Genomic DNA, 12,740 nt, shown 5'->3' on the forward strand with positions numbered 1-12,740 from the left:
TCTGTGTACAAGAAAAAGTTTAAAAAGTCACAGTGTTAGTCGTTTAAGTCAGAAAAATAACTGACGTCAAGATCGCTTCTTTGATGCGTGCCAGTGTGTTCGCTAGACCCGGCTCCGGGGGCCGGAGGGTGTTCTGTGGTTGATTGCAAACTATTAAAATATATCAGAAAAAATAAAATCCGTCCTGTGCTAACGCTATTCTTCCTGCGACTCTCCACGTTCTTCTAAGAGTCCCCATCCGTCCTCTCTTCCTTTTCCCTCTCGCAGCAAAACGTCGTCTAAAATTCAATCACAACAAGCCACTGCGAAAACCTGGAGTGACGGATTTGGGGCGTAGCTAGGGTCTCCGTTAGAGTAAGAAAAACAGGCAGGGCATGCGCAAACGAGGATGCGCGCACATGCGCAGTGGCGACGTCTGGTGCGCGCCGCTCTGTCCCGGCAGCTATGAGGCTGCGCGTGCGGTTGACGTGTTCGGTGGCTGCAGAGGCGGAGAGGCGCCGGGAGGGGAAGTAGGTGGGGGGTGGGGTGGGCTGAACCCGGAAGTGGGTAGGCTGGAGCTAGAGCGCACGGAGTGGAGCTCAGCGGCTAGGAGCCAGCGGGGAGCCCTGGGTTCCTGGTAATGGATCTGTGGGGCGTTTGCCCAGGGAAACTGGGGCGGAAAGGGTAGCGGGTTCGCCTTTGGCGAGCGCTTTCTGCGCCTGGCTGGCCCTTGGCGAGGCTCTTCTGCTTCCTGTAGTCCCTCCGTTGACCCCACTCCTCCTCTGCGCCCCTCCTGGGGCTGTCTCCCGCCGGGTGGTTTTGGCTGAGGGACGCACTCTGTCCCTCAAGAGCTGTGCCTTGCGCGCCCTGGGGAAGCAAGATAATGGAGAGACTCGGATATCGCGGCCGCGACGGCCTCATTGTCACCATCCCAGCGCCCCTAAACCACGACTGCAGCCCCCCTCAACCTGCACCGCCAACGCTCTTGGAGGGACTCCTGTCTTTACTCCCCGGTTCTTTCCACCCTGTTCGTAAATCAAGCCTGGAAGGTGTGTCCTGGCTTCCTTAAAAATTATTCTTTTGTTGGTTGTCTCTCCTAGCCCGGCCCTCCTTGTTGTCCGCTCTAAGATTTTAGCCACGCATATGAGTGTGAACTGATACTTTATCATAACTTAATTATAATTTAGAAAGGATTCGTTGACATATGCGATTGAATGACATAGGATTACTTTGTCAAGGAGTTATTTTATGTGGCTCTTTTTTGCAGACCATGAACCCCTCGGGCACGCTCCTCCAGAAACTGTTATCTAAGACAATCTAGTTTTCCTGCATATTTCCCTAAAGACACTTATGAAGTTTCTTGTTGTGAAATTGCTGTACTGCAATGAAGAAAAGGAGAAAGGTTACTTCAAATCTTGACGAGAAGATCCATCTAGGCTATCATAAAGATTCTTTAGAAGGAAATGGTGCAGTTGAGTGTGACGAAGTAACCTATACTACAGGAAGACCAACTCCTGAAGCTCTTCACTGTTACCAGGACCTTCCACCCTCTCCAGATCAGAGGAAGCTTTTGAGCTCTTTGCAGTATAATAAGAATTTACTGAAGTATTTAAACGATGACAGGCAGAAACAACCGTCTTTCTGTGATTTACTTATCATCGTAGAAGGAAGAGAGTTCAGTGCACATAAAGTAGTCGTTGCTGTTGGCAGTAGTTATTTTCACGCGTGTTTGAGCAGAAATCCCAGCACAGATGTTGTCACGTTGGATCACGTAACACATTCAGTTTTTCGGCATTTGCTTGAATTTCTATACACATCAGAGTTTTTTGTGTACAAATATGAAATACCTCTTGTTTTAGAAGCTGCAAAATTCCTGGACATTATAGATGCAGTTAAACTACTAAATAACGAAAACGTTGCCAGTTTTCAGTCTGAGTTAACTGAAAAGTCATCACCAGAAGAAACGCTAAGTGAATTAACTGGAAGACTATCAAATAATCATCAGTGCAAGTTCTGTAGTAGGCATTTTTGTTATAAAAAGTCCCTAGAGAACCATTTGGCTAAGACCCATAAAAAAACCCGTTTATTGGGGAAAAACCATGGGTTAAAAATGCTGGAGAGAAGTTTTTCAGCAAGAAGATCAAAAAGGAATCGAAAGTGCCCTGTTAAGTTTGATGACACCAGTAATGATGAACAAGAAAGTGGTGATGGGTCAGACACTTTGAATCAAGAGAATTTTGATAAAGAAAAGTCAGATAGAAATGATTCTGAGGATCCTGGAAGTGAATATAATGCCGAGGAAGATGGGCTGGAAGAGGAAATGTCAGATGAATACTCTGAAGAGCAAAGCGAAAAAGATCAGAATGATGCAGAAGAGAAACCGGAGGCTGGTGATTGTGTGGGAAATATTCATGAGGGGTTAACTCCAGTAGTCATTCGGAACAGTAACAAAAAAATATTGCAGTGTCCTAAGTGTGATAAAACATTTGACCGCATAGGTAAGAAAAGAAAGCTTGTCTTTTGTTTCTAATAACTCATTTTTCATTGAATTTTGAATTGAACACTATACTTTGAAAGTAACTTATTAAAAAAATGCTAAACTAAGGAGGATACTTCAATTTTCAACACATTTTACCGTTATTTTAAATTTGTTGGGATTTCAGTAATTTAAATATTTATGGTAGCCTAAATCAAAAATTTCTTTTCCTCCTGTCCCAATGGTAGGTGACAGATTAGTAGTTCAGGTATTTGGTATGAAAGACACCACAGTATCAATAATTTTGTCTTTAGAGCTTTGATTTGTTTGCTAGCTTAATCTCAGAGATAAGTGCTATTTCTGGATCATTAATAGAAAATTGAATTAGATTATAATAGTTTGTAATTGAATAATTTGTATGCTCTTTCCCCTTGATGAATGTGGTACTATGTGAGTTATAAATATAGTTGATTTTTCCAGAATCCAGTACTGTTTAGAAACTGTTTAAAATATTAGATGTTAAAAGATGTCTAATATTTGCTACTGAAATAATTTTAGAGGTGTCTTAAAACCCTGGTGGCATAGTGGTTAAGTGCTGCGGCTGCTAACTAAAGGGTCGGCAGTTCAGATCCACCAGGCGCTCCTTGGAAACTCTATGGGGCAGTTCTACTCTGTCCTGTAGGGTCGCTATGAGTCGGAATCGACTTGAGGGCACTGGGTTTCTGGGTGGGTATATGAAATATTCTAATGTGAACTTTTTAACTGCAACAATTAAGGTATTTCAAAGTAAATTGAAAGTTAGGAAATCGTGAAATATATTCAACCACACACTATGATAAAAAGACATAAAGAGGAATTTGACCTTGTAAAATTTCTTAATACAGTTTAATACATCCCCAGGTGTCTTTTAGTGTTGAGTTACTTATGTTATTGCTTTAGGGGTTTTATAAGGTATTGGTAATCATTTATTGTCAAAATATACTATGATATATGCTATGGTATAACTGTGGGTTATCTCTTTTTGCATCTTTGTTACACCTTTTGAATATTTTCCTTCCTGAATCAGAATGGTCTTTAACAATATAATTAGTAATTATTGTTTCTTTATTTTTATACTGTTTGTACAAACATAAATATCTTTTCTGGAGTAACTTACTTGGAAGGGCATACATGTACAAATAACTTGTTAAAGATGAGGGTAAGTGCTGTTATATCACTGTGCACAAGTACTATGAGGAGTACAGAATAACTTTTTTGGATTAGATATGGGAGAACATTCCATCTTTCCAGTACATCCTTCTTCTTCTTAGACTTTATACTTTTAGCACATGCTTCCTGTGTTTTGCCTTGATTTGACCTAATTTGACTTGAAGATGAGTGAGCAAATGGCATTGTAGGTCCAACACCTAGATCTCGAACTATCCATTGAACACCAGGCCTGTCAGATGCTTTATGAGAGGAGAGTTCTGTGTTCAAGTAAGATTGGAAAAACTATATACTGTGATTCACAATCTTTATTAACTTTGTCAGGTTCTTTTGTAAAGAAAGCTGTTACTTTTGCTTAACATAACAGTTCGTCAAATAATTTTACCACATGACTCTTCGGGGTTACTTCTTTTAGTATTCCAGGAAGCTAGAGTTCTGTGCACACAATTTGGAAAACACTGCGCAAGATTAAGGGCTTATATGCTAAGTTTTTTTTTTTTTTTATGCTCAGAGGAAGGGTCTTTATGGCTTTTTAAACTAAGGTCATTTGGAATAAGAAAAACCAAACCTGTTGCCATTGAGTCGATTCCAATTCAGTGAGCTTACAGGATAGAGTAGAACTGCCCCATACGGTTTCCAAGGAGTGGTGGTGGATTCCCACTGCCAACCTTTTGATTAGCAATGGTAGTTCTTAACTACTACACCACCAGGGTTCCGGTCTGGATAATAGTGGAAATCAGTAGGTCACAATGTAGGCTTATTTCTAGCCTACCTTTCTGAATGTATTTTACATTATACTCTTCTTTTGTCCACTCCTCTTTTGCATAGCTTCATTGAAGTTACTTTTCCCTAGTACTTTCTCATCTCCCTTACATTAGTGTGTGTGTGTGTGTGTGTGTGTGTGTATTGTACTTATGCTGGTTAAAAAGCATGAGCAGTAGTGTCAGACTGCCTAGATTTTTTGAATCTTGGTCTTGGTCGAGTTGCTAAACCTGTTTGTGCTTTTGTTTCCTCGTCAGTAAAGTGAGATGATGCTGCTAGTACCTTCTCATGGGGTTAGGTAAGGAATAAATGAGTCACTTAAAGTACTGTGTGAAATTTAGAAGGAGTTTAAGGAATGCTAGCTGCTTGTATTCATTAATTTATTTCCTGAGTGTCTGTAATCTGGTAAATGTTGCTAAACAAATATGGAGTGACACATTCTCCGTCATTAAGAATCTTAAAAATATATATACTACAATAAAGATAATTTTGTATAGGCTTACTAAGAGTCGGAATTGATTTGACAGCAACGAGTTTGCTTTTGGTTTTTATCAGGGTAAGCACAGAGGACTAAGGGAATCAGGAAAGGTTTCACGGAGCAGGTAATATTTGAGCCCAGACCTGAAGAATAGGGAGGCATTTACAAGGCAGAAGGACTAATAAGTGCAAAGTCATCCAGGTATGCTGTGTTCTGGAAATTGCTAAAGGGTGAGTGGTTTCAAGGTGGGGAAATAGGCATAATGAAAATGACAGGAAATGAGGATTGGCAGGTAAACAGAGGTTAAAATTTGAATGAGTTGTATGTTATCCAGTGGAGTTTAGATTTTATCTAGTAGTTGATGGAAATAAGAAAATTTGACAGAGAAATGACAGCCAATCTGAGTTTTAGAAAGGTCATGCTGACTTCAGTGTGGAGAAGGAAATTAAAAAGGAGTGGGAGAAGATCCAGGGAGACAAGAAGGAGATTAGCAGAGGACCAAAAGGGTAATGAGGGCTTGAGCTAGAAGAATGACTGGCATTGGGATTAGGATGTGGGGCAAGGGTAGATAAGAGGATTATATAAAACGTAGACTAAGCGAATTGGTGGTTGGCAGAATGAAAAGAGTATGTAGAAGGATCAGATGCATGTGTCTTAAATCACTATCAGAAAGGAGCTCTGATGGCGTAGTGGTTAAGGTCGGGGCTGCTAACCAAGAGGTTGGTGGTTGAAACCCCCCAGCTGCTCCATGGGAGAAAGATTTGGTAATCTGCTTCCATAAAGATTTACAGCCTTGGAAACACTACAGGGCAGCTCTACTCTGTCCTAGAGGGTCACTATGAGTTGGCATCAGACTCAGCGGCAGTGGATTTGGTTTTGGGTTTATCTCTATTGGAAGTCCTACTTCTCTTCCAAAAAAAAAAAAAAAATCAGTCAAGGCCACCTTCCAACCATTTTCTCATATTCCTCACATTCCTTTCGTAGAATTTAAAAATGTCCGCATAGAATTTTGCTTGTTTTTTTAATCTGTCATTAGATTGTTAGTCTAAAGGTTATATATTTTACTCTAGATTCATACCCTTTGTAATACCTCAAAAAACCAAACCCTTTGGCATCCAGTTGATTCCAACTCATAGCAACCGTATAGGACAGAATGGAACTGTCCAATCGGGTTTACAAGGAGAGGCTGGTAGATTTGAACTCTTAACCACTGCACCACCAGGGCTCATGTAATACCCCAGGTCGTTTCAAATAATAAGTTTTCACTAAGTGCTCATTTAATTGAACTAAGTTGAAAGGTTTGGTGTCTGACTTGACTTTCTACTTGTAACAGACCAGTTAGGCTTCCTTCGAATCTTCTAACTTGGCCGCCTCAAAGGGGTTTGTTTATGAGAGAGAATGAGTAAGTGTGAGACCTTCTGCTAGAACCCTTAGCCCCGCAATATGTGTTCTACTAATCTGATTCTATTACTTTGAATCTTTTATCCTTTCTGATGTGTTTAGTGGTTGTTGCTTGGAGTGTGATTCCTGATCCAGTTACATTTTTCCCTAGGATACCAGCTGTCCTCTTCTCAGTTTATTCTCCTGCAGATAAGAGTCCCTTGACCTTTCCCCTTATACCAAAAACCTGATGGGTGAAAAGGCAGAAGACAGAGAAAATGACAGATGGAGTAAGAGAGAAATTTTGGATAAAACTTTATCTTTTTTATTGTTCCTACAGAGAAATAAAATCTTTTCTTGGATTAAATTCATAATATCTTCTGGCAGTAGAGGGTGTTCTCTACTTTTTTGTTAAAAATGTGACTCACATTAAAAGAAGCACTATCCTGATAGAGATTCCACTTGGTTCTTAATAGAAAAGAATTGTAGCAGTGGCAAAATTCTATACTATAAGGCCAAATATTTTATAAGTATTCTTTAAGGTATGCCGTATGGGTAAATTCAGGGTATAATTTAAAGATTTAGTAACATCAGATATATAATGAGCTAGTTTGATGATGATTCTCTTTGCAATAACTTTGAAAAAATTCGACATAATAATTTTTATGACTGTTGGGGGAATAAGTTCTGAAGCACAAAGTCAAGTTGGTTCATGTGAAAATACCTTTTGTTTGTGCCTCCTAATTTGGGACATAATTCATATTGGGATTTCAGGAAAATACTGTGAATGAAATTTCTTAATATCAAGTTTGCTTTCTGTTGATGATCAAGAATGGTTAGGTATAGTTTAGTATTCTGTGAATGAATACTAATTTTTTTTTCTTAATTGAAACTATTTGATAGGTTTGAAGTGAGAATTTTACCTTATACATTATTATTGAATCCCCTTTACTTAGTTCAATTCAATGAACACTTATTGAATACCCTTCACAGTTACAGATGTTGGATGTGTTTATGCTGAGGAATCCCTCCAACCCTCAACCCCACTCCTCCACCTATTGGTTCAAGCCTGAGACTTTTTGGGGGATTTGCATTTTTTTAATCCTCTAGCTCCTTGAGATCTACTTGGGTCTCCTGGGCCCAGAGTTCCCACAGAAGTATGTCTCTTCTGTTTTTCAGAAATTTAAATCCACAGAGGCCCTGCAGAGGCTATATACATAAACTTTGAATTAATAAAGAAAACTTCCTTCACTTTAGAGATTCTTAATTTCATTATAATGATAAATTTTCATTGGTCTTTTTTGACTTTGCTGAATTTATTTTAAATGGTTTTTAAAAGTCATGAGCTTGCTCTAATTTTGGCTATTTCGGTTTAAATTTCCAAACTTCCTGTTTTCTTTTTCTTAGTTAAATCTTTTTAAGTCTGCTGGTCTATAGGAAAATGGAAGCTTAATAGTCAAAATTGTTTTCATTTTTAATTTAACTGCCATTTTGATGGTTTTGATATTAAGCTATATGCAAGCTTCGAGGAAATTCTTGACTTTAAAGAGAAAACACTACTGATTTTTAATTTAACATTTTCCAGTAAAGACACTCTCATAGGAAGTAAAAGATCGGGTGAAAAAAATTTCTTATACCTGAAGATTTTTATTAACTTGCTGTTCCTTTTCACTTGGGAATAAAAATGAGGAAATGTAAACATTTAGATGGTTGATAAGTTGTCTTTTAATCTTGAGAATCTCTACTAAACATGTGCAGTCAGTCCACAGTCAAGAATGAGCCCGTTCTAAAAATCATCTATAGGTAGTTATTTAAAAACTGGACTGTATGCTTTTTTGATTTGCATAAATATATTTTTTTACCATGGGTATGTATGATTTTTTGGAATCCTGGTGGCACAGTGGTTAAGAGCAGCAGCTACTAACCAAAAGGTCAGCAATTCAGATCCACCAGCTGCTCTTTGGAAACCCTACTAGGCAGTTCTACTCTGTCCTATAGGACAGCAACAGGTTTGGTTTGGTTTGGTTTTAGTTGTTGTTAGATGCTCAATTTCAACTCATGGCAACCCCATATGACAGAGTAGAACTGCCCCTCAGGGTTTTCTAAGCCATAATCTTTATGCTCTCGTTACAATCCACAAAAAGTAATCTAAATCAGTATTTGCAAACTCTTTGAGACAGTTCAAAATCGGAATTACATTGTAGTTTACACAACACATGTGTTTGTATGTGTGTAGAAAAATTGAAGCAAAACATTTCATGAAATTTATGTGAATGCACTCTGACATTTTCTGCTTTATTCTATTTTTTTTTTAACCCTGGTCACAATCCAAGGAATTGATTTCAGGAACACTGATGACAGTTTGTAAAACCCTGATCTTAAACCATGATGTAGTTCAACTCTTTTTTTTTTTTACAGAATCTGTTGATTATTTGTGATGTCTCTGAAAACGTGTTCCAGGTTTCACCTAGAGACACACAGGAACACCTTTCCCCTAAAAAGTCTCGGTGTTAGATCTCATCCCTTAAACGCAGCAGGGGAAGTGGTGGTGGTGGGTATGTACGTGCATGCGTAAGTAGAGGGTAAGCCCCAGTAGTGACCGAGAGGAAGCTAGATGCTGAGCAATTTTAATGACTCAGGGAAAAGGAGAAATTCCTACAGTGTTCTCAGCTGAAACCCTGGCTTGATCTGTCATAATGGATATTCATAAATCAGGTGCACACATATTTATATTTGAGGTATACCTACGTTTCCATACTGTGATTAGTAATACGTATAATAATGATGTTAGTTGCCATCGAATCTGCCTCAACTCATGGCAACCCCACGTGCACAGGGTTCAAACAGCCAACCTTTTGGGTAGTGGTTGATAAGTAAGAAAAACAAATGTATAATGAAAAATTTATTAGGTATATAAGTGCTTAACTGTTTGCGCCATCCAGGGCTCTTAATAATGAAGATAATGGCTCGTATGTTAGTGCTTACTGGATGTTCTGACTGCTGTGTATACACATTTACTTCTCAAAAAAACCCATTAAGTGTGCCTAAACTCGGATACAGAGAGGTTAAGTCATTAGCTTAATGAAGGTAACACAGCTGATTTAGTAGGTGTCCAAACACTGAGTTTTCGGACTACACGCATATAAAAAAAAATGCATAGACCATTATCTATGTAATCTATGCTTAAATACCTAATGAATTTTTCATCATGCATTTGTTTTTCTTGTCTATCTATGATTGAGACCGTTCTCCATACCTTCAGGAAAATACCTTGATTCCCTTTCTTCAATTTTGTTCATGTGATAAGGGCAATATAACTAATTTTTAAGGAACTTTTACGTAATATGCACATTACTTGTTTATTAAATTCAATAATATGTACATATATCTAGTGAAAGGAGTCCTGGTGGTACAATGGTTAAGTGCTTTGCTGCTAACTGAAAGGTTAGAGGTTCGAAGCCACCCAGAGGTGCCTCGAAGACAGTCCTGGTGATCTGCATCTGAAAAGTCACAGCTTTGAAAACCCTATGGGGCAGTGTCATGGACTGAATTTTGTACCCCCAAAATACGTGTCATTTGGCTAGCCATGTTTCCCAGTATTGTATGGTTGTCCTTCATTTTGTGATCTGATGTAATTGCCTTGTGTGTTGTAAACCCTAATCTCTGTCTATAGTTAATGAAGCAAGATTAGATTATGTTAAGGAGGATTAGGGTGGGATGCAGCACTCTTACTCAGGTCACAGCCTTGGGCCAATATAAGGGGAATTTGCCTGGGGTGTGGCCTGCATCACCTTCTATCTACAAGAGATAAAAGGAGAGAAAAGTGAGCAGAGAGGGACCTCATACCACTGACAAAGAATAGCCAGGAATGGAGTACATTCTTTTGGACCCAGGGTCCCTGCACTAAGAAGTTCCTAGACCAGGGGAAGATTGATGACCAGGACCTTTTCCCAGATCTGACAGAGAGAGAAAGCCTTTCCCTGGAGCTGGTGCCCTGAATTTAGACTTCTAGCCCCCTTAACTGTGAGAGAATAAATTTGTTAAAATCAGCCAATTGTTGTATTTCTGTTATAGCAGCACTAGAAAACTAAGGTAGGCAGTTCCTACTCTGTCATATGGGAACACTATGTGTTGAAATTGACTTGGACAGCACCCAACAACAACATACCTAGTAAGTAGATGAACTTATTTTGTTAAGTAGAAAAATAATTATGATCATTTTTTTCCCTCAGTGTCCATGGGATATATTGGATTCTTTCTAATTTCAATGAAATATATAGGTTTAGGGAATCCTGATGGTACAGTGGTTAAGAGCTCAGCTGCTGACCAAAAGCTTGGCAGTTCAAATCCACTAGCTACCCCTTGGAAACCCTATTGGGCAGTTCTATTCTGTTAGGGTTGTTATGAGTTGGATATAGACTCAATGGCAATGGTTTTTTTTTTTTTTTTTTCATAAGATTTATTTCTTTTAAAAGTACACGACAGAAATGCTATCCTGTCACATTTGCTTTGGCCTGAAGAATATTTTTACAGTTGTTTTGCAGGACAAAAAACAAAAAACAAAAACTGACCTTTTACTTGAAGAATTGCAGTTCATCTTGATGATTTTTTTTCTTTTAGTTGGTGTTTGCCTGCAAGTATCTTTCATTGACATTTCTACTTTAAGCTACTAGTTATGCACATTCACAACTTAGATTACACAGTAATGATAATGGCTAATACTAACTGATAGCTTATAATGTACCAGATGTTGTAAGTGCTTTCTTTGTGTGTTAATTTACTAATTCATAGAACAATCCTATGTAAGTATTATTATTGTTCTAATTTTTCAGAGGAGGAAAATTTGAGGCACAGAGAGGTTAGTGTCCAAGGCTATGTAGCCTGCTATTTAAAGGTCGAGGACTCATATCCAGGTACCTGGAGCCAGGGTCTGTGTTCTTCTATGGTACTGTTCTACTTTTGGAATGTAGAGATTTACGTTCTAAATAAGGATATAAAAGAGTTTTACTCTAGGAATGTAAATAAAAATCCAAATTGTGTCATTTTATTTCAGTTTTTTAATTGGAACTTTTTCTTTGGAATGTCTGTGTTAAAATTTCTTGATTCTTTCTACTGGAAATACCTGTAACATTTTATAGAACTCAGATCTGTACTCAAATTATAATGCAAATTTCATTTTAAGTATAGCTCTGGTTATCTATCCATCATGCCTATTCATCTTTTCCTTTCCTTCCTTTTACTTACACTATTTTATGCTTTAGCTGTTCAGTATTAACACATAAATAGATGTGATTTACTTGTTTTCCTAATGTCTTATAACTTAGTGAGATTTTATATGATGGTTATAGAGAAGTGTGGGTTTTGTTCAATATTCTGCATTTGTAGTATCATACCTAGATTATTTTCTGCAGGAAGTGAGATGAAAATATTAGAGATACATAAGCATATCATTTTATCTTTTTTCTGATATTTTTAATAAGACTGTAAAGTCTGAATATTCTTGCCAATTTATGCGTATACATATTCTTGTTAGGTGCCATGGGGTTGGTTCTGACAGCAACCCTGTATACAACAGAACGAAACACTTCCCAGTCCTGTGCCATCCTCACAATCATGTTATGCTTGAGCCCATTGTTGCAACCACTGTGTCAACCCATCTGTTGAGGTTCTTCTTCTTTTTCGCTGACCTTCTACTTTACCAAGCATGATGTCCTTCTCCAGGGACTGATCCCTCCTGATAACATGTCCAAAGTATGTGAGACATAGTCTCGCCATCTTTGCTTCTAGGAGCATTCTGGTTGTACTTCTTCTAAGACAGATTTGTTCATTCTTTTGGTAGTCCATGGTGTATATTCATAGTGAAAGTAAAATATGAAAATAAGTCTTAAATGATGAATAGATCTTTTGCTAAAGGTTAATTTTCATTAAAAAAATTTTAAATTTTATTTAAGTCCAAAACTTTACTAACACAATTTTAATCAAATTTCCGTAAGCAATGAATAATTATTTTTTTAATGACCCAATTTTTTAAGGAAAAAGGTATATATACGGTAGTCCTTCCACGTCTCTACATTCCCTGTTCATGGATTCAACCAACTGCAGATCAAACATATTCAGAATAAAAAAGAACGAAAAAACAAAACTTGAATTTGCCAGGCACGAAGCACTGTGCTTAATCCATGCAAATGCGGTAATGTGTAGCTCCTAAAAAGCAGTTAAGTGGTCAGAGCAACCCCTGAAATGTTAAGAGGGAGTGAAAGTGCTATTTTTCGGTGAAAAAATAAAAATATCATTTGAAAAGTAACATGTTGTGAAATGGGTCATAAGGTCAGTAAGAACAAATCGAGCGTATGCAGAGTAAAGCCAGAAATTCAAGGAAGTGTTAGTGCTGCCCCTGCAATGACAAAAATGATCTCTTTGGTTCCTGATAAAGTGCTTGCAGAGACTGAGAAAGCATTA

The 12,740-nt window shown here is 38.0% G+C and overlaps 1 protein-coding gene across 6 annotated transcripts in view; it reads left to right on the forward strand.

Moving 5' to 3' along the window:
- The first annotated feature begins 525 nt into the window (after positions 1-525).
- ZBTB41 (zinc finger and BTB domain containing 41) overlaps positions 526-12,740 on the forward strand; it is a 56,331-nt gene continuing 44,116 nt past the window's right edge. For 3 of the 6 annotated variants that reach the window (XM_064273461.1, XM_064273464.1, XM_064273463.1), the window contains exons 1-2: positions 526-616; positions 1,247-2,477. In XM_064273461.1, the coding sequence (XP_064129531.1) occupies positions 1,364-2,477 (1,114 nt within the window). In that variant the 5' untranslated portion in view covers positions 526-616; positions 1,247-1,363. Of the gene's footprint in view, positions 1,029-1,062; positions 2,478-12,740 lie in introns of those variants that run through there. The other 3 variants (XM_064273462.1, XM_064273465.1, XM_003410352.4) reach the window with 3 other exon arrangements.

The sequence above is a fragment of the Loxodonta africana genome, chromosome 20 (genome assembly GCF_030014295.1).
Source record: "Loxodonta africana isolate mLoxAfr1 chromosome 20, mLoxAfr1.hap2, whole genome shotgun sequence".
NCBI classification, from domain to species: Eukaryota; Metazoa; Chordata; class Mammalia; order Proboscidea; family Elephantidae; genus Loxodonta; species Loxodonta africana.